This window comes from Lycium ferocissimum, chromosome 6, assembly GCF_029784015.1.
Source record: "Lycium ferocissimum isolate CSIRO_LF1 chromosome 6, AGI_CSIRO_Lferr_CH_V1, whole genome shotgun sequence".
Taxonomy (NCBI): Eukaryota; Viridiplantae; Streptophyta; class Magnoliopsida; order Solanales; family Solanaceae; genus Lycium; species Lycium ferocissimum.
In genome coordinates, this window is record NC_081347.1 from 985,006 (window position 1) to 1,011,173 (window position 26,168).

Below are 26,168 nucleotides of genomic sequence, written 5' to 3' on the forward strand. Positions count from 1 at the left end.
AAAAAGTAAATGAGGTAAAATATAATAATACACACCTTTGTGGGAAGAGAAGTTGTTACCGATAGATACTAACTAAACTAAAAGAAAAGGATTTGAAGTACGCAATCAAGAAAAATATGACAACAAATTAGTAAGATAAAAAGCAAATGAGGCAACAGATAGTAATACACATGAAAGAAAAGAAACTACGCGATTACTAACTAATACTACTAATAACGAGAACACTCAAATGAATTTGTAGCAATTGAAGCAGCATTTTTGCTTCCATCTATGAATATCTTCAATGACGAAGCAACTTTCAATCTATTGCTATAAGCATTGAGAAAGTGACATAACTCCGACGTTTGAAATGTCACTCGTACATAAAACAGAGAAGATCTTTGCATGGTCATTTTATTCTATTCAAATTGTAACTGGTCATGGGACATTTCCTCAACAGGGTCAAAGAAAGCAATAAGTGACGGAAATTTTATATCAAAGACGAAAAAGAAATATACCCTCCAATGTATATTGTAGACCTGACATGTACATCTTAATTCCAAAGTGTTCGAACAAGCTAAGAATCTGTTAATGTTCCTACTATCCATATATTAAGAATGCCAGGATTTTACAAGAACAAAGGAACTAGTGAACCTAGACTGAGGCCGTGGCATAATTACAAAAACATCCTTCTGCCATAAGCCCGGGGGCAGATCAATCCAGATTTCTAATTACATACCATAAGTCTAACTACGTTAAGAAACTAAAATTACCTAAAAACCAAGATACATCTTCGGAAACATTAGTGTGTCATCAACCAACTGGACAGCTATGACCTGAAATACCTGCCAAAACAACACAGCCGGAGGTTGCGGATCAAACCAAAAAAGGTCGTAAACAGATCAAAGTTAATGTCAAACATAATCTTTTTTCATACGTTCAAGTCGAACATAATCTTGTAATATAAGATATTAGAAGATTACTTGAGGGGCAACAATTTTGTCATGTCACTAAGAACACTTCTGTAGACCAGAAAAAAAATTCATCTTAGAACTAAAGAGGAAGAAACAGTAAAAAAAGGCTCCGGTACTATAGCTCATACAAGAGCTAGAATGACTTCAGCTTATTCTAGTTCTAGATAATGTTAACTATCTGTTTGTCTTGACATTGGCAAAATGAAAAGTTCTTGCTTGCATTAAATGAAACAGCAAAACTTTTCTTTCAGTTTCCTTCAGAAAGCATACTGTACATTTTCTATTAATTACCCTTTAAATTAAGTGATAGCTATTGTGAACCTTCCTATCTGTAGGTTTCTTGCATAAGAATTGTAAAATTAAGATATTTACACCACTAATTGCAAAAAACCAGTAAAAATATCATGGAATATTTGTTATGTTTCTTGATTTGATACAATCTCCCTCGAGGACAAAATGGTAAACTAGCCTTTCTGTGTATGAAGGGGTTAATGTAACATGATCTTTTTACCTATCATAGTGACGTAGACACATAGTCATTGCTAGACAAAATGACGACGTGCCAGCATCTCAGGTATTTCTGCAGCAGAAATGCTTTCACATTGTAGGAGTTCTTGAAGCTTTGCGTCACACACAATCACCATAGAATTTACAGCATCCTGCCAGCAGAAAAGATATGCTAAAGATGCAAAGATATGTGATTATGTTGCTTGGGAAGGAGGTAGAAAACCAGAAAGGAACTAAGAGGAGAGAAACACAAACACATCGCCTCTGTATAACCAAAAGAAAACAAGTAGATTATAGACATCTACCTCAAGTTGGTTAAGCTTTATATACTCCCAAATACGTTTCACAGCCTCTGTTTGGAGCATCTCCTTTTCTTCACTTCCAAAAAATTTGGCGAGCGCATCAGATATTGTAACAGTGGATGAACCATGTTGTTCAACCTTAGCAGCCACAGAATCAGCTTCAACCTTCAATCTTTTAGCTTGCTCAGCTTGTTCTGCAGGGGTTGGAGAGGGGAACGTCTTAAATAAAATAGTTATAAACCCTTCAAACTGTAGCTACTTGTCGATTTTTTCCTTTTCTATATACTTTTGGGAAGTGTGAAAAATAAGAGATATATTACAAACTGAAAGCGTTTTTTCGATTTGACATACTTGAAGGATCTAGTGCCGTAATATGTTTAGCCAGCAGCTTATTCATCTTGAACATATCGGTGCAGTCTGTTTCAAAGAGTGCTCGCAAAGCATCATTGCAGATAATCTTTCGTTTGTTACCAGGATCCTGTAAGTTGTGTTTCCTGATGTACACCCACAGCTGCTTCACAATCTGATCGAGCAAAGATAGATATATTTATGATCTATATAGTAACAGCCAACTAAAACTCGGGAACTTCTTTTGATATGAAAGTCATACCTCTGTCCTGGGCATCGCGGGTTGACCAACAATGGCCTGAAGCTCAGGTGAAACACCACAGACTTTGTTTAGACCGCCTGGTCCGCCTCTCCTTTTTGTTCCAGAAGTAGCACTGGACAAAATAGAAACAGGATCAAATACGAGAAGGTTTGGATAGTTAACCATACAAACAAGTGGCTCAACTCTTATATAACTAAGGGAACATGTTTTACTTAACTGAACCAAAATCAATTATTATTGAGTTTCAGACACTGATTAGGAAACAAAATTGGTCTAAAACCATGGAATACTTAAGCTCCCAGTATAACGTGCAATGCATTCCTCGTCATCATTATGCAACATAAGACAGTATTTTAAAATTCCCCAAAAATGGTTGAAACTTACTTAAAAGAAAAGTCCAGACTCAAATCAAGATGAACTCACTCCTCCCCAAAGATCAACTTACTTCATCAACCAAAAAAAGAAAAAAAGAGAAAGGGTAAAATGGATAATTATAAAGAGTTAATTCTATGTTCTAATGATCACTTTTATCTTTCTAAAGTAGGTAGTTGATACAATTTAATACTGTTTTGACCTAGCATCAAGCAGATGCAAAAGCAAAAATCATTTTTTATCCATTTCACCTTCTATTACTTTTTGCCAAAGTATGGTTAACCTAAACACACCCGGTGGAATAGACGAAGTGCTCAGACACCACCACTATCAAAAAATTACAACAATAACAACAACATACCCAATGTAGTCCCAAAAGTGGGGACCGCTATCAAAAAAATATTTAAAAGAAACAGTTAGCCCGAGCAACTACGGCGAATTTAAACTTCTGTCTACTCTTGCAGATTGTAACAAGATCCTGACTTGGCTAGGTAACAGCCTATAGTATCAGCATGTTAATATATGCGACGAAATGTAGCAACTATTGACGAATTTGCTGACCAAAAATTGCAACCAACTTTGAACACAAACAGGGAAATGACTAATTAAAATAACAAAAGATAATACCATATAAATTGCTAATCCCAGTTAGCTAACTAGCTATATGGGATAAATTAACTAGACCTTTATACATTATAGTGAAATAAAAAAAGTTTTCTTTTTTAAAGAAACAAAACATAACCGCATTTTACTCAACCTATATTTTCCCAACCACCAGCACCAAATCCTCAACCCTGGCCCCTTAATAGGCAAAAAATATTAGAATAACGATTTTAAAAAATAAAAAATAAAGAAAAAACTAATGCATTTTTTACGAATTTTCACGGGGGAATAACAATCATGTAGTAAGTAATTTTTTTGTTGAATTTTTTAGTAAAACAATTTTTCTCCATGCAAATATATTACACCCCTCTATCCCAAGTTATGCGAAAAGTTCAAATTTCGAGAGTCAAACATTTCAATTTTGAATGTGAATTGGTGAATTCAGATTTGGAATTTTTAACTTTTTTTGAAATAAAATTTAAATATTTAAAAATTACATAAAAAGTGCTATATAAGTAACAATAACTGACAATTCATAGAATATTTATATTTACAAGACATATAAAAAATTCACTGTCAAAAAAAAAAATTATTTGACTCTTAAAACCCGAAAGGTGCCACATAAATTGAGACAAACGATCTCAATTTAAGTGTTACTTTAATTTTTTAGTTTGTCCCAAAAAAGTGCCTCATAAAATTGATAATTTAAATATCCTAAATGGTAAATTTATATCCATAAGATTCAAAAGATATTTTAATACATTATACACGTGTAATCACAAGATTCAAAAGTCTCAATTTATTTTTTAAATTTCGTGTCCAGTCAGACTAGGACACGATAGAGTGAGGAACAAATAGACAAAATGAAATTAAAAAATAACATGTTTAACCACAAGATCCAAAAAAATATTTTAATACATTATACATATATTTAATATAGAATCACGAGATTCAAAAGTCTCTATTTATTTTTTAAACTCCGTGCCCAGTCAACCTAAGCCACTTAAATTAAATTGGGATAGAGTGAGGAACAAATAGACAAAATGAAATTAAAAGAAATAAAAAGACAAATTTGTCCTCGCCACACCATACCTTTCCTTAGGGGTAGAAGCGACATTTGACGACACATGCTGAGCTGGAGCAGCAGCAGCCGTTCTCACCACCACCGGCGGCGGTTGCCGCTGCTGCTGCGGCTGCACATGATGCTGAAAGTAGAGTTGCTGTTGGTAATGTTGTTGTTGTTGTTGTTGAAGGGCAAAATGGGAATAAAGCTGCTGTTGAGCTTGACTGTTATTAGCAAACTGGGGGTGATTCAAGAGGGCAAAATGGTCTTTAACCATTGAAGGATATTGTTGTTGTTGTTTTTGTTGTTGTGACTGTGATCTGAGAAGGCTGATGGTATTACTGATAAACTCCGTTTTGTGTGAAAGGTCTTGTCCAAGTTTCGCTCCAAGTTGTTGTACGACGCCGTTTAATGATGTAACGGCGTTAGGGTCTAATTGACGGAGCAAAATCTCAACACCTCTTGCTATTTCTTGGTCAGATACCATGGTTTTGCGCTTTCATATGCAAAATTTAACGGCGTTACTCTCACAGTGTGTCTCTGTTCTTCTTCTTCTTCTTTGATCTCTCTCTCTCTCTCTCTTTAAGCTTTCTCTTTTTTGTCTGTGTCTCTTCTCTCTCTATCTATATAAGCATTCAATGACGAATATACCCTTAGCTTAGTTTAAAAGTTTGTTCACTACTTTTTGCACTTTTCCCATGCTCCTTCTGGTCCCATTTCTGACCTTCTCTTTTTTTTTTTCTTTTTCTTTTTTAGGATAATTTGATGTTCGTGATAGTTTGTGCGCATCTCGATTAATTTTAGGCTTAATGCATATGAAGCACTCTAAATTTGCTCTCTTTTTTTTTTTCTTTTTTCTTTTTTTTGGCAGTGTGTCTTAATTAAATGTGCTATTTTTTAATTTTGAATTAACCTCTTTTTTCCCTCTAAATTGATGTTAATCTTAGCTCATAATTAAATTAGAATATACTCTTGAAATTATTAAGTTTATTATATCAAATTAAATTGAAAAATAAAGGTGGAATAATATTTTATATAATACGTATTATTATTTGTTTGTTTTACTTTCTTTTTCAATAGATGTATCGATTTTTCGTTTTTAATTTTAATTTTTTCATTTTTAAGATCACAAGATTGAAATTAAGATACTTTTTTTTCCCTCTCAATTGATATTAATCTTAGCTAAAAGATAACATAATTATTTTCCAATTAGAATATATATTCAAGACATAGACAAATACTTAATATTTTTGCGTCTCCTAACATTTAAAAGATGAAATATTTTGTAAGAATTGGATTATGTCGATACACATTATCTTTTTAATTTGGAGTTCATATTGGCCTACATATCAAAAACCTTTTTAGCTTAGTTGAGGTGATTTGAAAAAAATGAAAAAAAGGAAGACAAAGTTTAGGGGGCCGCATATGCATTAAGCCTTAATTTTATATAATACGTACTTATTTTTCCGTTCAATTTGTTTGTTTTACTTTCTTTTTCAATTTGTTTTAAAAACTGTCTCAATTCTTCTTTGCAACGTTTTAATTTTAATTTTTCAGTGTGTTATTGACATTGTTTAAGATCACTATATAAGATTGAATGGTATTTTGATAGTCTTGATATTTTTAGTTTAAAACGAAAAAGTTTTTAAACTTAAGTTATATTTATTTTCTTAAATTTCGTTAATTAAATACCCAAAACAAGATAAACAAAGTAAAACGAAAGAACTATTATTTTCCAGTAGTGTAGATATCAAATAATTTATTCATCAAGACGTAGACAAATAAGAAGAAATCACTCAATATTTTTGCGTCTCCTAACATTTAAATACCAGAATTCATAATTCTCAACTCATTTTGTTAAGTATTAATCAACAGGTGACACTCTCAAGTATCCAGTACGATACACATTATCTTTTTAATTTGTCACGAAAATCATATTGGCCTACATATCAAAAACCTTTTTTAGGTTCCGTTTGGCTATAGATTTTGGGAGCTTATTTTAAAGATTTGAAAACAAATCTTTGTTTGGCCATAAAATTTTGACAAATTTTGAAGACAAATCTTCAAATCTCACATTCTGGCTCAAATCTGTTTTTGAGCCAAGGTTTATGTTTTGGTCTTTTCAAGATTTTTAAAAACTACCCTAAACTTTTATATTTTATAAAAAAAAAATCATCTATTTATGACCCGGGGAAGTAAGAACTTGGATGGCATGTTCTTTCCGGTTAAGTGATGATCTACTATATTTTCACAATTAAAAAGGAATGTCTTTTTAAAGTGAATGACAAGATAAGCTAAGCTAGTTACTATCGTGTTTTTTCTCTTGAACGGATGGACCTTTGTGTTGTAATTTGAATTGTAGTAGCTATTGCCTAATAAGTATGTTATTAACAATTGTTATTAAAATATCATGTTCTATATAATTTGAATTAACAAGTATGTATGTTTTGTATGGTTTGATAGCCTTGATAGTTTTTAGAATTTATGGATATAATGTTTCATGTTTTTCAAAATAAAAAATGAAATATATTTTGAAAAATTATGATCAAACACACTTTTAAAACTTAAAAAATTTCACCAAAATTAAATTTTTTAACTTTTTTTTTGGGAATATATAGTCTCTCAAACATTGCGTCTAATCAAATACTCTCCAAAAATGGATGAGACGGATAAAGCGCCAATTGCATCGAGAAGAAGCAAGGGTATAAATGTAATTATGAGAACTGGGGACCTTTAATTTTTTTAAAAATTGGAAAATAAAAGGATTTGAAAGGATAAAGATAAAGTGGTGGGACCAAAAGAGGTTGGTTTGAAATTGGAACTGTTTGTCTTTGCCAACAGATTTTGAATTATTATTTACTCTTTCTTTTTGTTAAGTTTACTTAAATACCCTCACGAAAAGCATGTGTCCTAACACAGAAAGTGAGGTTATTTTGGAAAATAAGGATTGTTTGCGTGTCACAAATATATGCCGTTGGATTAAGATTGGGTTTGGTCAACAACTTGATGAAGTTCACGATCTTTGTAATGTGAAACAAGATTTTTCGTATTAAATCATATCCATGTATTTAATACCTACTACAGCATTATGTTCCAAAATTTATTTTTTATAATATAATCAGAGATCTCTTTAATAACTACTATACACAATATGGCGGCCTATTTTTTATAGAATTGATTTTCATGTTATATTAGATTACATTTTCTTTATAGGTTATACCAATTAATTTTATAGCATCTAAAAAATATCCAGACAAACGACACTATTATAAGGAAGTTTGACTATAGTATCTTTTCCAAGTTTATCTATTAATCTTTCCTTCTATTTTATAAATATAAATTTGTAACAAGAAATAATTTGTGAAAGGTTAAAATACGAGAAATCCACCTAATATCCTTTGAAAGGTTAAAGTGTTTAACTTTTGATCCAATTAGAAGAAGGATAACCTACATAAATATAATTTGTATTGAACTCGTGGTGATTTGCTAGGAGTTGTGGCAAGCTCATCTATCATAACTTTTGATGATCAGGTAGAACATATTTATAGTTAATTTTTAATGTCCCGTCATGAATTTGGACATTTGAGGTTACTTTGTCATTTTCGAATAAGCAAGACATCATCAATAATGTTTGAATGTTAAAAGTGATAATGAGATTGCAAAATTCTCTCTTGTCTTCCCTTAAATAGTTTGACACAATTAACGCTGATTGGCCTTCAATGTAAAATGATTTTGCTAATATTTTCAAAAAGGATGGTCCTCTACTATACCAACTTCAGTTATTTAAATCTGAAGTTAAGTTTAATAGTTCAAAACTCACACATATGAATCTGAAGATTGGAGCTGCCCAATCAAACTTCAGACAACTCAATTTCGGACATATATATATCTAAAGCTTTTACAAATGCGTTTGAAGTCAATTTTTTGCGCAGATTGTCCTTCATTTGGACTGGTCTTTAATATTGACCCCCCAAGTCGCTGCTCTATAATTTTTGTCCTTGCTTTTCATTTCATGAAAATTTGTGGGCGAAAATATCTTTATTCGCTGATCTACAAAATTAGAGATTCTGGGTTCGATCCCCAACAGAGTAAAAAATAAAAATAATTTTGCAAAGTAAGGTTTCATAGAAACAATGCCTATTCGGGCAAAGTTACATAAAAACTATTATTTGTCTGGCATAGTTATATAGAAATTAAGTTATCCGACATAAGTTTGTGTAGTAATATGTAATTAATCGGGAAAAATCACATCGAAACATTGCCTTATCCGGCATAGTTTTATATAAATTAAGTTATTCTACAGAACAATGTTGGACAAGACATAATTTTAATGTAACTTTGCTCAAATAGGCATAGTTTCTATGAAACCTTGTGTTGCAAAATTAGATCATAGATCCAAATTCTTTGTCAAGAATATTTTCAATTACTTTTTTATTATTTAAAGTGTCGAAGCGCAAATATTAAAGACCACTGATTTGAGGGATAAAAATTAAAGACAGACATTCATGCGAATTACCCGTTTGAAGTTAAATTTTGAAACGGCTATTCTTGCAAACATTTTATACGAATTTCGGCTACCTCCCTGAAACTGGGGGTCCTAAAATTGGCTATCAGTTCAGCTGCCGCAAAGGACGCTCGTTTAGGCCATTTGCGCAAAACCCAAAATCTATGGCGCAGGTACTGATGAGCCTACGAGTGTCAACCGCAGCACTACCGCAGCATCACCACAACTCATCTTTGACACGGCCAGCCAAAAAGAGCTTTAGTTCTTTACAACACAAACTACAGTGTAATGGCAGATTCACTTGCCTTTTCTCCAACAACCGTAAACAGGTACTGCCAAGTTTTAAGCTTTTAAAAATTTCTGAACTTAAAAGAGTATCCTGGAGGATAATGGATGGTAGTACTATTTGATTTGATTTTGCATATACCACTGAATAATTTGAGGACTAGAAGAAAACATGGGTACTAAAATAGCAAAGGGGGTCTTATGTTTTGCATTTGTTTTGGTTTTTTGTTATTCCTGCTGATTAATCATAGTGTTTCTACTTGTGGGGTTCTGTCTAGTAATTGTTATTCCTGCTGATTAATCATAGTGTTTGTACTTGTGGGGTTCTGTCTAGTAAGGAGATAAGATTTCGTTTTCTTTATACACCTAGATTAATTCCACAGAGTATTTCCTACCTCATACCAGCACTATGCCAGGTAAATATGTCCACCAAGGCCTGGACAGATGGAAAGATATCACCTAGTTTTTTGTTTTTTGTTTTTTGATGAAGTGATGAGTTTCATTAAAAAAGAAAGCATCAACTACATGCAAAATTACATAAGGCAACGTTACAAGGAGCTGAAATGACAAAAAGAGAAATTAGCCCGGCTCCTATGCAATGTGCTATTCTAAAGTAAGGGTACTGATAAAATCCAGAAAAAGATCAGTAGTAATTACAGGGGACAGATGTATCCAGCAAAAAAAGATTAAATAAACATTTAGCTTTTAGAGAATGATCAGGTGTTGAGGTGCCATCAAAACATCTTCTACTCCTCCGCTGGATGAACCTGAAACCTCATGGTTATCACCCCACTTCATTGACCACTAGATGTGATAAAAGTTATCAACTTGGGTATTGTTTTTGCTAAATCCAATAAAGGAACACGCGAGCAAATGGTTACACTTGTGCATTAGTTAAGGTGAACAAACTGTTTTCACTAATTCTTGATGTGAGCTTGAGGACTAGAAGCCTAGAAAGAGATTTTTATGGTGTGTAAACAATTTCATAACCTTCTGCTTGGGTGCTTATTCACAAAATAGTCCTGGAGTCCATAGGTAGAACCTCTAGCACGCTTGGGAGGCATGAGTATTGCGTCCTATCTAGCGAGTCTCTCTCCTATTGCGTACTAATTTAACGGTGCCTATTCTAAATCCATCTGAAACTCATAAAGGATTTGATTGACCGAAAGAGGATACCACAAGTTAATGGCTTAATGCGAATGAAGTTTTAAATTTGGGAACAAAGTCTCCACTCGATACCGTACCTTATACATATAGTACATATCAAAGGACCATGAAACGTCTGTTTTCGCCCTTTTTTTTTTTTATCTCTCAGCCCAAGCACACTTCTTCCCGTCCAGGATAAAGAAAAAGAAGAAGAAAGCAAAATGCTTCTGATCTTTTTTGTAATTGGCCATTTTAGCATGGCTTCTACTATTGCCATCATTCCCAAAGGTGAGTAACCACCACTTTCTAAGGTTGCTCTACGATTGTGATTCCATTGTTATTCTTTAGTATCTCTGGCTTTTCTTACTGTATAAAATTGCTCTCCCATTCCTATCCTCTTTCCTGCCTCTTGGGACTGGAGTAGCACCATAAGAATTAAGGAGGCACTTAACAAACAAAATGGCTAGGCTGTTGAATTTTGTTGGTGTCTATTAAATGTAGTAGTGATGCAGCAAATGGAAAAGCAGAATTCAACTTTTCGCAAGATCATTAGTTTCAAATGCTTTTGATATCCTGACCTTTAGGTCTTTACATCCTAAATTGTATTTTCTGCAAGCTTACATTTTTGACTTTACATGGAGTTGAGCTTACTGGAAGAGTAATTCTATGAAATAGGTCTGGATCTCCTTGGTATGTTGCATTCTTACAAGTTTTACTAGTGAGAGGAGGAATTTAAAACGCCAATTGATCATTATTTATGATAGCTTCGGAAATATGGATGGTTATTATAATTTAAGTTGCCTAAAAGGCAGAGCTTTGTTAACAAGAAAATGTGTGGAAGAAGTATTGACTAGTGAGCGCAGCCATTGGGGCTAGATCCATATCCAGCCATCCACATTGTGGTGGTTCAAACTTTTGCTTCCATCCATGGTTGGTGAGTTTGATGTATGATAAGGGCGAGATCCGCTAGCCTATAATTTCCCGAGGAACTTTAAAAGGTTTCGCTGATCATTAATACACATATTAGTGGTGAGAAGATTCAGAAAAGGTTTTGCTTTCATGGTTTTTGGATGGATAGTTGTACAGGGGGAGGAAGATAGGAGACCGAGTTATTTCACTATTCTCAGCCCCTTGCTTAGTTAATCAGAACTAGAAGATTTTAGGAGTTCTCTAGCTTGGTTTAGCCATCTAGGGCTTCCATGTAGGGTAAGGACTTGTTGGGATACATAAGAAGAAATACGCGGTGTTGATTTGTGAAGGAGACAGTTTGAAATGGGAACTGTCAGAAATGCCACTAGAATTTTTCGGTTAAGCGGCATAAGGCACCATAAAAAAGAACTGAAGCTTTACATAGGACCATAGAAATGACATTTAATTTTCACTCTTGCATTGAATTGTAAAAGATTTAGTTAATCTGAAGTTGCAACTTTCTGTATCCTGTTAGAACCATAATCATTATTGACTAATAAATGTCTATAACTTGTCTTTTATTTCAAAATGACTCCAAATAATAGAACTATTTCAACTAAATGTAGTTATCCATTTTTTCCTATTCACAAGTTAAATGAGACTCGGATTATTGTTAGCATCATAGTAATGATTGATTTTTCTTTGCTACGTTTTCATTTTCGCCAAGTTTTTCTAGGAGGTGTTTTATAATGGGGAGGAACAGATTGTTTGATTGATATAGTCTAGCTTTCATGAAGATTGTTACACTTTACCACTCTTATACATACTGAAGTTAAACTCCAGAGATTTCACTTGAAATGAACTGGATTTTGGATCCTTCAAAGGAGGAGTCCATGAGATTAGGTATACAGGTTTCTTCAGCCATATATTTAACCTTACATTACCTATCTCAATTTCTAGTTCATGCACCTCCCTTAAAGTGTGTGATCATCTCATCTAAAAGCTTAAGTAGTTAGAGAGAACACACTTTTAGTTACTTAATTATGTCCCAACACACCCCCTCATGCGCGGGCTTGATTCTTTTTTTTTTTTTTTTTTCATGAGCCAGGCACCTGATAATTCTTTTCGATAATGGTGACGATGAGAGACTTTAACCCACAACCTCTGCTTGCGCTGATACCATGTTAAAATTGTGACCATCTCATCTTAAAAGTTTCAGTTTTTAGAGAGATTACGCTTTTAATTAATTATATCATACTTCAACACAGACTTTTAGGCGGCATTACCTCAGTTGGATTATGAATTTTGGTGATAAATCTTGGACTTATGAAATAGAAAAAAATTACCTTGGTAATTCCTATTTGCAACATCTGGGTGAAAACAGAAGAGACACGGTAGTTTACTTTTAATTGATGTCTGTATCTATCAGAGGAAATAGAATTCTAGTTTAGCCATATTTGGGAACAAGGAAAGGCTTCTAGATGTAGCAGTAATATCACATGCTTGTAAAATTCAATTTGTGTGATTCAACATGAAACTTATGAAATGGAACTTCCCTTTTCTTTTTATGCGCCTTCTAATTTCTATCTGGGCATTTACCTATCTGTTTTGTCTTTACAGGACGAGGCTAGAAAAGCTTTAGAAGGTGCTTTGGGAGGAAAGAAAAGTGAGTATGAGAAATGGGATAAAGAAATTAAACGAAGGGAGGAAGCAGGTGGCGGAGACAATTCTGGGGGAGGCGGTTGGTTTAATTGGCGTAGATGGTTTGATGGCTCCGACGATGGTCGTTTCTGGCAGGAAGCCCAACAAGCAAGCCTTGCTATTTTGGGTATTATTGTCATGGTGAGCAATTGTATAAGCTTCTAGCTTTAAAAGTGCAATTAATATGGTCGTTCCTCACTTCCACTTGTCTCTTATTCATCATTTGCATAAGCTTCTTCATACTCCCTCTAATCTATTTTACATGAACTCTCTCCTTTTTAGTCTCTTCCATAAAAGAATGATACCTCTCTATATTTAGAAACAATTAAACTTTAAAGTTCCCCATTCTATCCTTAATGACATGATTATATAGTCGCATAAATCTCATGGAATGTTTAAGATAGGAAGCTCTAAAAATTCTTTTTTACTTATTAAACTCTATGCCTAGTCAAACACTAGAATGAATCGGTGGCGTAGGAGTTCCTTTTGTAGCTTTAAGATTTTGATTAATATGGTTATTCTGCACTTCCACTTGTTATATCAGTACTTTGTGTTGAAAATTGCAGTACTTAATAGTTACAAAAGGAGACATGATACTTGCTGTCATATTCAACCCTCTGCTGTTCACGCTGCGAGGAGCAAGGAACGGGTTTACCTTTGTAACATCACAGATTATGAGAAAGGTATATCCTGCTAGCGGAGACAACTTTAGTACCATTTCTCAGGAGGAAGTTCCTTCTCGTGTTTCTGCCAAAGACAGCGTCGCGAGAAAATGGGGAAGCGATTAATCACTTGTCACTAGCACGTGCTTTTCTTCTCGTATTCTAATATTGTTAGTGCTTTTTGGTTAGCTTGCTTTTTCATTCAGTGAGGAAGAGGAGATTTGAGAGATCCATAGGTGAAAATTGATTCATTAGTTTCGAGTTTATATGTCCTTAACATTTGAAATGGAAATATATAAAATTTTGTAATACTTTGAGGTGTACATGGTGGAGTTGCTTGTACTGTTTGAGATTACTACTCCCATATGCTGTATGTTGACTGCTGAAGAAAGAAAGAAATGGGCTTTTTTTGCATTTGATTTTCCCATTACATGGAGGTCATAGAGGGATAAAAACTTATCCGCGAGCAGTGCTGGAACTTGAAATTTAGCTCCTTAAAGCTATTTCAACTATGAATACTAGTTCTCTCTTCAACGAGTAATTGTGTCATATTGTCATACACGTAACTTCCAATCTGTGTTATTAGAGCCCGGAACTTTTTTAACCCAAAAAATAACTTTTGGAACTAAACTAACATTTAAACGTGCGTGAAAGGGGGTATTTTTTTTTTCTTTTCCTTTTTTTAAGCAATCAAAATCACGTTTTTTTCATTTTTTTAAAAAAAAAAAATCAATATTTTATATGGAACTTAATATTTCTTTTTTGCATACAATAACGTCGGCTCATTACATCAAGTATACCTAAACGTTTGGATCGTCGTTTTAGGGTTGTAAAAGGGAAGTAAGTTTTTTTTTGGAAACTTATCATCTTTGTTCTTTGGAAATCAAACTCAAAATTACGCTTTTTTCCGTACTTTAACCGAAGATTAGTCGGGTTTCAAAACACCGGAATATAAATATTTTATATAGAACTTAATATTTTTTTTAGCGTAAAATAATATCGGCTAATTATATCAAGTATACATATATGTTTGGATCGTCACTTTAGGGGTTGTAGAGTGCCTCGAAGTAAGTTTGGAAACTTGTTATCTTTAAGTTTTTTTTTTCATACTTTGACCGAAGATTAGTCATGTTTCAAAACATTGGAATATAAATATTTTATATAGAACTTAATATTTTTTTAGCGTACAATAATATCGGCTCATTACATCAAGTGTACCCTGAATAAAAAAAAATCGCGTAAATCGGACATCCGAGTGCAAAGTTATTAGAGCCCGAAACTTTTTTAACCCAAAAAATAACTTTTGGAACTAAACTAACCCATTTGTTGCATGGTATTTTTTTTTTTCTTTTCCTTTTTTAAAAAATTTATCAAAATCACGTTTTTTTTATACTTTGGGCAAAGATTAGTCATGTTTCAAAACCCCGAAATATCAATATTTTATATGGAACTTAATATATTTTTTTTGTGTACAATAACGTCGGCTCATTACATCAAGTATACCTAAACGTTTGGATCGTCGTTTTAGGGGTTGTAAAGTGCCCCGAAGTAAGTTTTGTTTGCTTGGAAACTTATCATCTTTGTTCTTTGGAAATCAAACTCAAAATTAAGCTTTTTTCCGTACTTTAACAGAAGATTAGTCGGGTTTCAAAACACCGGAATATAAATATTTTATATAGAACTTAATATCTTTTTTAGCGTAAAATAATATCGGCTCATTATATCAAGTATACATATATGTTTAGATCGTCGCTTTAGGGGTTGTAGAGTGCCTCTAAGTAAGTTTGGAAACTTGTTATCTTTAAGTTTTTTTTTTTTCATACTTTGACCGAAGATTAGTCACGTTTCAAAACATTGAAATATAAATATTTTATATAGAACTTAATATTTTTTTTAACGTACAATAATATCGGCTCATTACATCAAGTGTACATATGCCTCTTCACTCACGTAAAATAAAAAATAACGATAGGAGTATAGGTGGAAAACTAATTGTAAATTGTTGAAACTTTAAATGGTCATAACTTTGCGCTCGGATGTCCGATTTACGCGATTTTTTTTTTGATTCAAGGTATTTTTTTCGAGATCTACGCGGCCAAACGGTCGCAAGGCGGTTTGGCCGAGCCGATTTTCCAAAAAAGGCCCGTTATCCCATTCAATTTGAATTTTTCCCCAAATTGGTGCACAATTTTCATTCTTGCTTGGTGAAAATTTGATGATAAAAAGTAGATTTCAAGATGAAAATCTCGTGGTAATGATGCTTTGAATGTCAATTTCGAGGTTCGAAATTCAATTTATGAAAACGAGTTAGATAGCATTAGTGAACATTATAAAAAGTAAAAAGTGTCTACTTTGTTGCATTCACCAATTTGGCTTGGTGGTTTAACCTCTCTTTTTTACTTACTTCTTTTTTATGCCAACAACATGGGATCAAACCTTGGTGGGAGCATTGAATGAGATATATTATACCTTAGTTGAACCTCTCATATTTGATGAATTATTTTTTAATATAATATTTTTATTTCAAAACACTTAAATCAAAATCCTATAAAATATGACACTTAGATCTAAAGATGACAAGTTTTCAAGCAAACAAAACTTACTTCGGGGCACTTTACAACCCCTAAAACGACAATCCAACTGTTTAGGTATACTTGATGTAATGAGCCGACGTTATTGTACGCAAAAAAATATATTAAGTTCTATATAAAATATTGATATTTTGAAATATGACTAATATTTGCTCAAAGTATGAAAAAAACGTGATTTTTGATAGCTTAAAAAAAGAAAAAAAAATTACCCCCTTTCTCGCGCAGAATACACGTGAAATGACCAAACTCAACAAGTTACGGTTTGGTCCTTTCACGCATACAGTTATCTTGTGAAGCATAGTTTGGTTTTTTTTTTTTTTTTAAAGGGTTAGTTTTGTTCCAAAAGTTATTTGTTGGGTTAAAAAAGTTCCGGACCCGTGTTATTAAAAACCATTGTGGTATCACATGAGCGAGGTATACCCTGTGCGCACCCAAAGAGTAGCGGCTGGGATTTTCTTGTCATAAAAAAAAATGTGTCATTGCTTGAAGTGGTGCACTATATTTTTACTATATTAGAAGCATGTGTTGGGGGTGGTTTCGTCGTCCACCTCCAACTTAAAAAAAAAAAAAAAAAAAAAAAAAAAAAAAAAAAAAAAAAAAAAAAAAAAAAAGTGGACTTTACCACCTCCAAACTCATGTAAAAAAAAAGAAAAAGAAGTGGACCCCATATTAAAAAAAAAAAAAAAAACGTACACCCCATATTAAAAAATCAAACAATATTCACGTAATTCCCAAAGTATCCCCATTAAGTCAATAATGGTGGATTCATTGCCACATGCGTATCAACCCATTAGTGGGAGCAAATGAAATTATTATACAGCAAAAAACGTGGACCCCATATTATTGCTTTTCTTCAAAAGGTTAAGTAGCCAAACCATACAAGGGCACGAAACAAAAATGCCCCCAAAAAAATTTTTTTTGAACCAAAATACCCCAACAAAAGAAAAAATGTTACAAAAGTACCTTTAGCGCAGTAAAATACTGCGCTAAAGCACTTAACCGTAACGGCACCGTTAAGTGCTTTAGCGCAGTATTTTACTGCGCTATAGTAGTTTTGTTCTCTCACATATAACGCAGTATTTTACTGCGCTATAACAGTTATTCTCTCACCTATAGCGCAGTAAAATACTGCGCTATATCCTTCGACATAAACCCATCGGGTTCCACCACTGGTCCCTCCAGTGGTTTAAAAAAAAAAATAGAAACCGCCATTGACGAAAAAAATGAGGTGGTCCCACATCCAAAAACGTCATTTTCTATTAAATTTCGTCCGGAAAGTTTAGATTCTCGGTATATTCAAGTCGAGGAGCAAGATTCTAAGTTCAAATTTTGGGGAAAAGCGGCGTACAACTCGATTAAAATAACTCTACAAAAAATCTTCGATTAAGGTTTTCTACTATGAACTTTTGTTATTATTTTGTTATATACATTATATTCTAAGCATGCTTAACATTTAATCCTTGCTATTTTCCAAAAAAAAAATTAATTTTTTTTGGTTCTTTTCGGATTTGGGCGGTGGCTTTTGCCACTATTCCGATTTTTTTTTTTTTTTTTTTTTGGTTTAATTCATTATTTGTTAAATGTTTATGAATTGTTAATTTCTTAAATGTTTATGAATTGTTAATTTGTTATATGTTTATGAGTTGTTAATTTGTTAATTATTTATGAATTGTTAATGAATTATTATTTTGTTAAATATTGATTATGAATTTATTAGTTGTTAAATATTGTTTATGAATTGAAAGAAATTGATTGGTAATGAATTATTATGTTGTTAACACTTTGTTTGGATGATTGTTATGTATTGTTTTGACATTTTTCGTATTGTGTCGTATTGTATAGGACCAAATCAGTGGTTATATAAAATAGGACCTTTTCGTCGTTACATAAAAATAATATTAAAGTAACAATCAAAACAAACATTGTATTTAAATTAACAACATAATATAATACAATAGGTAACAATCATCCAGACAAGTTGTAAATGATTATGAATTGTTATCTATATAATTTTAAAAGCGTGAATATATATATGTTAAACAAAAAAAGATTATCTTAAAAAGAATAGTTAAAGTTCTTCTTTTCGTAAATGCATAAGCTAGCAAAAAAAATGTAAAGTTTGTAGGAAAATATGTGGTCGACGAATATACTCTTTTAGTTTAATTTTATCGTAGTTGTGTTGGCTATTTGGTCAACTAAAAATATATCACATATTCAAAATAGAATTCTAAACAAATATTATTGCTAAATTTAGATTCTCAAACTAATTAACTTAACAAGTCTTTGCCATCACATAATTCAAAAATAATTAACTTAAAAGTCTTTGCCATCACATATGTGTCCTTACTATCACATATTAAATCATATCTTATGTTAATTATTCACAAGATATAATACTACATAATTCACATATTCCCTACAAATTATTAATTAGTTAATATAATTTATCTTTCATTTCAAGAATAATGACTAATTTAGTTTTGTACAAACCGGACTCTTTCATGGATCCGAATGTTCCCCCTGGGCCCGATGTTCCCGGGGCCCGATGCTCACGCGGGGCCCGATGATTACCCGGGGCCTACGTTCACCCGGACCCTCTCGATAGATCGCATGTGTCTTTGCAAGACAATCATAGGTCGACTTATTATGGTCGGTACTATAGGGATATCTACTAGGCTCGCCCCCGTAGGGCCGCAGAGAGAGCTTGGTCTTTTACGCGAGCACCCCCCACACCCTCGCGTCTTGGAGATATTGTTTAGGGCGGCATCTACCGTTGCGTGTCCGTTGGTCGGGTACAGCATGATTGGGCGCTCATCACGGCCATGGTTGAGCGGTGGAGGCCAGAGACACATACCTTCCATCTTCGCACTGGTGAGGCCACGATTACACTTCAGGATGTGGAGGTCCTCTTTGGATTGCGGGTAGATGGAGAGCCACTATACACTCGGTACGAGCCTCCTCCTGGTCAGACGTGGGCGACAGAGTTGACTAGGCTCACCCACTTCGTGCTTTTGCCCAGGGCCGGATTTCGGGACGAGTCGGGTTCGGATTAGTGCACTGCACTTATTTGGAGGGTCTTGATCCGATTGATGACGGCACCCCGCGGACGTTGATCGTCATGCCCGTTTGTACCGCTTATTATATTCGGGGGCATCTTGTTCCCGAATTCATCGGGTGCCTTTGTCGACTTACGTTATTTGGTTTTCTTGGAGCATACGGACGGCACGGAGACTACGGGGGGGGGGGGGTTTTGGCGTATCTTTACGGATACTGTGCCGAGCGTCTATTGGTGTTGTCGAGAGATGTGTGTGGATTTTTGCTCTTCTCCGGGTAATATTTTAAGTGTGCCTTCCTTTAATGTAGACAAACCTTGAAATGACGACTTAAAAATCGTATTTTCTAATATCGCTTACATTTATGGGCATGGGAAGGATGCCTTTTCGGCCCGTCCAGGCATCACCTCGAGATTGACATGCCTTATGCCGAGGAGGTGGACAGCGGGTTTTGATCGGGATGTGGATACGCGCCACGGTATTCTACCATTCGGGACCGGCTTGATCACGTGACGGACGATGCGGTAAAACAATTTAAATTTACATTAATAATTTAATTAAACGTCTTTTCGACTTGGTGATCAACGATTTGTATGTATATGTTATGCGGCTATTTATATGGACGCCGTACGTTTGCTATATTAGATGGTTTGCCGGCCTTACGTAGGGCAGGTCGGGGGTTTGGAGGTCGCGATGTCCATTGATACACTCCGGACATCGTAGAGCACCACATGCCCGGCGTGTCTTACGATAGTTTGGGCATACACGGTATACCCACGACGTCCGTCATGAGCTCCGACACTACTTACCGGCGGGACGATCGGCGCCGTTGATGATGATTTTCTAGCTTTCATGGATGTTCGGCTCACCGTTGGGAGAACGAGGTTGGGCATTTTAGCGGTGGTCGGCCATTTGACTCCCATTGAGCATTACATGCGCCGGTATCATCGTCGGATCACACGCCGATTGATGGCAACCCGGCTTTGCGTCCCCCAGGGATGTAAGGATACTCGGCGCTCGCCGGGCGACGAGGCATTGGTAAGTTTATCGTATTTAGATTTATTTAATTGCATTGATTGTTACGTTTTAAAAAATAACTTTTTTTTTTTCTGTTGAACACAAATGCAGCTGGTGGCCGTACAGTGGTTACGCATCTTGGGGTTAGAGCATATGCCTTATCCTGGGCTTGCGGGGCTTGCGGCGGAGATGGTATGGATATCGGAGGATGGTATCCGGCAGGCAGGCGAGATTAGGCGCAGGGAGGAGCCTGTTCTGGAGGCTGACTATCAGGTAGCGCCAGGAGGAGGAACGGGTGCTCCCAGAGGAGGCGGCCGTGCCGGCAGAGGACACCGTGCTGCCAGGGGACGCCGTGCGCGTAGAGGCCGCGGTGCTGCTGCCAGAGGACCTGGTGGTGGAGGACACCATACGGTAGATGAGGCGGATGAGGCCGATCCCATTCCGAGGGCGTTCACGGTCTAGTCCATCCGGCCGTTCCCGGGCGGTGGCGGCTCACCGGGGACTCGCTACGTTTACGCCGGCGCTCTTACTTGCTGAGATACCCGGGTCGTCATCACAGCCGAGCCAGAATGCATACATGGAGGAGCGTGATAACGTTGATTGGGCGGCGTTACGCGCTTCATTAGCTGATGAGCGGCCTGTGAGGAATTTAGAGGGACCCAGGATTCTTGACTTCGATGAGTTTTTGATTCCGGTTAGTATTTAAAATACTTATTTGTTCATTTAAATTATTTATTATATATATATATATATATATATATATATATATATATATATTATATATATATTATATTTTATATTTTAGGATTCGGCGCCGGCGGGTCCACCGAGCCACCCACTCGGCGTTTTCTCATGGGTACGTCGAGCCAGCGGTGTCTTCCCATATGACCACTGAGCCACAGGTAAGCTTTTTATTAAAATTTCTTTTATTCAATATAAGGTCAATATTTAATATATATATTTGATTATTTAAAGTACTAATTTTAAATAGGTATGTTACTTATTATTTTGTTATTTTGATATTTTAGGATTCGGCGCCAGTGGGTCCACAGGAGCGACCCATTCAGGAGCATTCTCGTCAGCCTGCCGAGGCAGAGGTGTTTTCTCATGAGACTACCGAGGCGCATGTAAGTTTTTTACTTAAAACTACTTTTATTCAATATAAGGTAAATATTTATTTAATTTTTATAACCTTTACTTGGACTTCGAACAGCATCTCGTCCGGAGACTACCTCATATTCACCACCACACCCATCTCGAGGAGCCTACGGACCCATCTCGGGAGCCTACTCGGGCGCCGTTGACACACGAGTTTGATTAAATAAATAACGTTAATGTATTCAATATAAATAAGAAATGGTACTAATTATTATATACTTTTCGAGTTCATCCTTCGACGCCCGAGGTGGCGACTCCCGATGTGGAAGAGGTCGAGTTTCCGGACCTAGCTCGGCCGAGGTTCCGGCGTGCCGGCGGGAACGGATCCCAAGAAGAAGCACGTTCTAGTCAAGGGCGCACGGGCCAGGAGAAGAGGAGATGATCATGACTTGGAGCGCCCGGTTATTAAGAGGAAGAAGGACGATGGAGATGATGGCGAGAGCGGTGGGGATGGCATGAGCCTTAGGCCTAGGGATAGTCTCCGGCATACTACATGTGGGACCCATCCTCGATAGTGTATATACATTAGTGTTATACAATTTATCGTAAATATTATATATTTTTGCATATTTATACATATTATCTTAATTTTTATTATTGTTTATAGTTTCACATCCTAAATTGATAAAAAAAAAAAAAAAGGTGACACGTTCGAAATAAAGTTAAGCATTAATTTAAAAATAAGACGAAACCCTAAAAGATAAATAACGTAAAGCTAATGACTACAAGTCTTCAAACAAAAAAGGACTTCGAGCACTTTTTAACCACTAAAACGACAATCCAAAGTATTGCGTATTCTTTATGTATTGAGCCTATCTTATTAATTGTATAAATATAAGTAGGGTTCTATATAAAATATTGAAGTTTCGGAGTCTCAAAGCATGATTAATATACGGCTAAACTACGTAAAAAGGAGTGAAAATGGAATAAGAGTTAGGAAAATGGTGGACTACTATAGCGCAGTAAAATAATGCGCTATAGATAAAACCAACTATCTATAGCGCATTATTTTACTGCGCTAAAGGTCCTTCCGATTAAGCTTTATATAGCGCAGTAAAATAATGCGCTAAAGCACTTAACGGAGCCGTTACGGTTAAGTGCTTTAGCGCAGTATTTTACTGCGCTAAAGGTACTTTTGTAACATTTTTTTTTGTTGGGGTATTTTGGTTCAAAATAATTTTTTTGGGGGCATTTTGGTTCCGGACTCACCATACAATTTCCTTTCTTTTCTTATATTAGATCTAATCTAGATAGTTAACTGTTGTATTTGCTATTCCGCCATGTCATTTATTTGTTATGTTTACTTAAATAAATATACTTAAAATATTTATATTTTAAAATAAGATAGAATTTAATTACTTTTTCATTTTTATTCTTACTCTAATAAATGTGAAAAGAGATTAATGTTGTAAAAGAAAAAATAATAATAGAGATCAAATAATAAATAAGGTAAATTAGTCAAATCCTAATTCTAATTAACGTTTCCTTAAAAAAAACGTGCAAAAGACAACATGACAAGTAAAATTAGCTAAACCAAGAATATTCACCAAAAATTAAAAAAATAGTAGTTCTTCGTTTAAATAGAAAATCAAATTTCTGTTTTGTTTCGTTTTAAACACGTAAAATTAATTTAATAATTTGAATTAGAATTATTCAAATCAAAATTTGATAAAAAAATAATAAGTATTGTTTAGGTCTAATCTACATACATTAACAATAGAATATTTTACACCTTTAAATTATTCGAATTAAAAATTAAAGTATCAACTGATGCTTAAATATTCTTTATTGTTTTATCTCAAAGAGAGGAAAATAATTTCCTTTTAAACAAGTCTTCCATTTTAAAAAGTATTAATAAATTTTTGCAAACTTTGTATTCGTAGCAAACACTAATATAATAAAGTTTTGGATATGGAGCACAAACTACAATGTTATATTAATCGTGTTTTAAACATAGTGTGTGTGTGTGTGTGTATATATATATATATATGTATGTATATATATATATATAAATAGTGTAAACTTATGTATGTTTATTAGCAATATAAAATATATATATTATCACTACCCAAACACAACTACATACATATAGATACACTATAATTCAAAGTGTTGCGCACGGGCATACGCCATCTAGTCTTATCTCATAAGAGAAATAAAATGTAGTATTACATAAACTAAAAGTCATCTACTAAGAAACATGTGCTTAATACATTTATTACAAATTAAAGTTAAGTATTAATGGGAAATTATTACTTATAAATAAAACAAACACCGCGCACGGGCATACACCATCTAGTGATTAAGATAAATGTATGCTTCCAAGAAATTGAATGACGCAGAAAATCATCATAATGGCAGTTTTAATGAAAAAAATAGTTCTCAAGCATGTTTAGCTATAGGTCTACTTTAGTCAGTTCGTATGAAAAAATAACAGCTCAATCTGTGTATTGATAGTGTAAAAAAATTATTTCATTATCACAGGTTAAACTATACTTGGCAATACTCACCCGGGTTTTATATCAACCAATATATCCATGACATATGTTGGCACATAAATTTCTATCAACTTAGACTTAGATAATTGACACATTATCCCCTTATTAAATCAATTAATCATAAATCAGATAGAGATAAATATTTTAATGAGCGTGCAGCCAACTTTATTCTACTTGTATATTTGCTAGATGAAAAAACTCATTTAGGATTGACATGTAGTACTCATGTCATTTTTCGAATTTGCAAGATGAAGAACAGCCATGATTTGAATCGGTTCATGGTAATAATTATATCCCATTAACGACAACGTTATGATAGCAAACTTGTCATGTCTGTACTTGTTTGACCAGCAACAACATAATACATCATCATTAGCAAGAAAAAGCAAAATAAAGTTTCTAGACTTTCACCGTCAAGGTGAGGCGGTGAGATGGATAACTTTTTTTACTTTTTATAAAAAATCTCGGACCGTATTTAATACATATATCAAATACCGGGTGAAAAATAAAAAAAAATGTTTGTAACCTTTCACCACTAAGAGTTACGATGGGATGAATAAAATTTCTCCACCTTTAATCAATTGTCATGGGTTCGAGGTTCTTGGTATGAAAAAAGACCCAGCAGAGAAGGTTTCCACTTAAATGGATCTTATGCGATACGAATCTAGATTAATCAGAACCTCAATGCAAATATCAAACACCGAGTGAAGAATAAAAATAAGTTTCTCTAGACTTTCTTATCTAATAGGGGAAATAATAAATTAAACAAGAAAAAGAAAAAAAAAGGTTTCCACAATATTCCTTAATTATGTTAGCGTGATTCTTTCCAAAAGGATTAACAAATCATGAATCATAATTAATATTCCTCTAGGACTCTAACTAATCATGTTAATTACAATTAAATCGAAGGGAATATACCCGAAGATCATGATAACACGTATAGAAATAAATTCCATGGCCCCATTAATTATTTGAATCAAGTAAAAATATTCCTCATCCTATCTTCTTCTCAATATTATTGTTGATGTAATTAGTTGCAAAAATCAATCATCTACACTACAAATTATTTCATCATACCTTTCTCCAACATTTATTTTTATCCAGTGCCAAGCTCATGATTATTGATTTTTGCAACAAAAATATAATTAAATAAATTGCTCAACAAGTTATTTCACATGAATTATCCATTAAATTGTATGTGTTGATATTATCAAATATTAAAAGCGAAATATATTGACAATCCCTTAAACTTATCAAGTAAATTTTATTTAGACACTCGAATTACGATTTGTTCCGATTGAGCACTTGAACACATAATACGGTATTCTTATTAGACACTTTCAGCTCAAATTTGAAAAAGTTTATGCAAATATTCTCAAGCGTTCATTACATAAATAGGTTAACCACTTAAAATATGTATTATCTCAATAAACGGTAAAACCTCATACCTGTTCTAATTGGCATTGTTGTGCATATATCAACCAATGGAATAACACGGTGCGAAAACATGTATGCCATTGTCGTGTTACAACAATAACAACGACCACTAAGTAGTAAATAATAATAATAATGATTAATAATAATAAAATGTTGGTTTAGATAAAATCTTTCAAAAACCCCTTATGCATATGTCAGGGTCAATAATAAATTCTTTGAAGCCATTTATGTTGAGTCACGTGAAAATAAATAAATGACCATGATCATAAATTTAAAAATATTCAATCTATTGACAATAACATTTTAGTCTTGAGTCCATGTCATTGCCAATTAATACACCTTTCTATTTGTTGAAAACTGAAACCCTTTTCCCAAAAATAAAAAGAAACCTTATTTTCTACTTCTTGAAAATGTTATTTTTCCTTCCATAACCACTAAAATTAAACTACCATTGCTGTTGAACAATGCTTGATATATATTAATCATTAGGAGTGAATATTCAAAAGTTTAAGAAATAAAACAAAAAAGAAGAAGAGATTATAAACCATACTTGCGACCGTGACTTTATCTACTGTTGCCCTAGTTACAAGTTAGAAAAAAAATAAAAACAGAAGGAGTTCACACGTTTGATGACCAAAAAAAGATTTATCACTAGGACTTGAACCTTATACTTGAGGCCAAAAATTAAGTTGAGCATTTCATGTGATCGATCATGAAATATGCTTGTCATGAAATATAACCTTGTCATTTCATGTGATCATGAAAACATGACAATTAAGGTGTGTGGTGGAATGATG

At 34.1% G+C, this 26,168-nt stretch overlaps 2 protein-coding genes across 3 annotated transcripts; one reads left to right on the forward strand and one right to left on the reverse strand.

Annotated features, from left to right (window-relative positions):
- Window positions 1-447: 447 nt before the first annotated feature.
- Window positions 448-5,011, reverse strand: LOC132058801 (uncharacterized). Of its 2 annotated transcripts, none has more exons than XM_059451157.1 (6): window positions 4,440-5,011; window positions 2,373-2,484; window positions 2,114-2,285; window positions 1,766-1,956; window positions 1,490-1,612; window positions 448-847 (listed from the first exon to the last, which is right to left on the reverse strand). In XM_059451157.1, exons 1-5 carry the CDS (start codon window positions 4,895-4,897, stop codon window positions 1,496-1,498), a joined length of 1,050 nt encoding a protein of 349 aa, XP_059307140.1. In that variant the 5' UTR covers window positions 4,898-5,011; the 3' UTR covers window positions 448-847; window positions 1,490-1,495. The 2 variants fall into 2 exon arrangements, with proteins under 2 accessions (XP_059307140.1, XP_059307139.1); XM_059451156.1 differs by having other exon boundaries at window positions 448-824; window positions 1,465-1,612; window positions 4,440-5,010.
- Window positions 5,012-9,003: 3,992 nt separating this feature from the next.
- On the forward strand, window positions 9,004-13,959 carry LOC132060524 (uncharacterized). Its single transcript, XM_059453540.1, has 3 exons — window positions 9,004-9,243; window positions 12,875-13,096; window positions 13,522-13,959. Exons 1-3 carry the CDS (start codon window positions 9,079-9,081, stop codon window positions 13,741-13,743), a joined length of 609 nt encoding a protein of 202 aa, XP_059309523.1. The 5' UTR covers window positions 9,004-9,078; the 3' UTR covers window positions 13,744-13,959.
- The last annotated feature ends 12,209 nt before the right edge of the window (window positions 13,960-26,168 follow it).

Bases quoted from the DNA above. Each gene is read 5' to 3' on its own strand.
- LOC132060524 (XM_059453540.1), top strand. From the start codon at position 9,079: ATGGCGCAGGTACTGATGAGCCTACGAGTGTCAACCGCAGCACTACCG. The intron at 9,244-12,874 runs GTACTGCCAAGT...TTGTCTTTACAG, and splicing joins TCTCCAACAACCGTAAACAG to GACGAGGCTAGAAAAGCTTT. The intron at 13,097-13,521 runs GTGAGCAATTGT...TGAAAATTGCAG, and splicing joins TTTTGGGTATTATTGTCATG to TACTTAATAGTTACAAAAGG.
- LOC132058801 (XM_059451157.1), bottom strand. From the start codon at position 4,897: ATGGTATCTGACCAAGAAATAGCAAGAGGTGTTGAGATTTTGCTCCGT. The intron at 2,286-2,372 runs GTATGACTTTCA...TTGCTCGATCAG, and splicing joins CCGCGATGCCCAGGACAGAG to ATTGTGAAGCAGCTGTGGGT. The intron at 1,957-2,113 runs GTATGTCAAATC...CAACCCCTGCAG, and splicing joins TACGGCACTAGATCCTTCAA to AACAAGCTGAGCAAGCTAAA.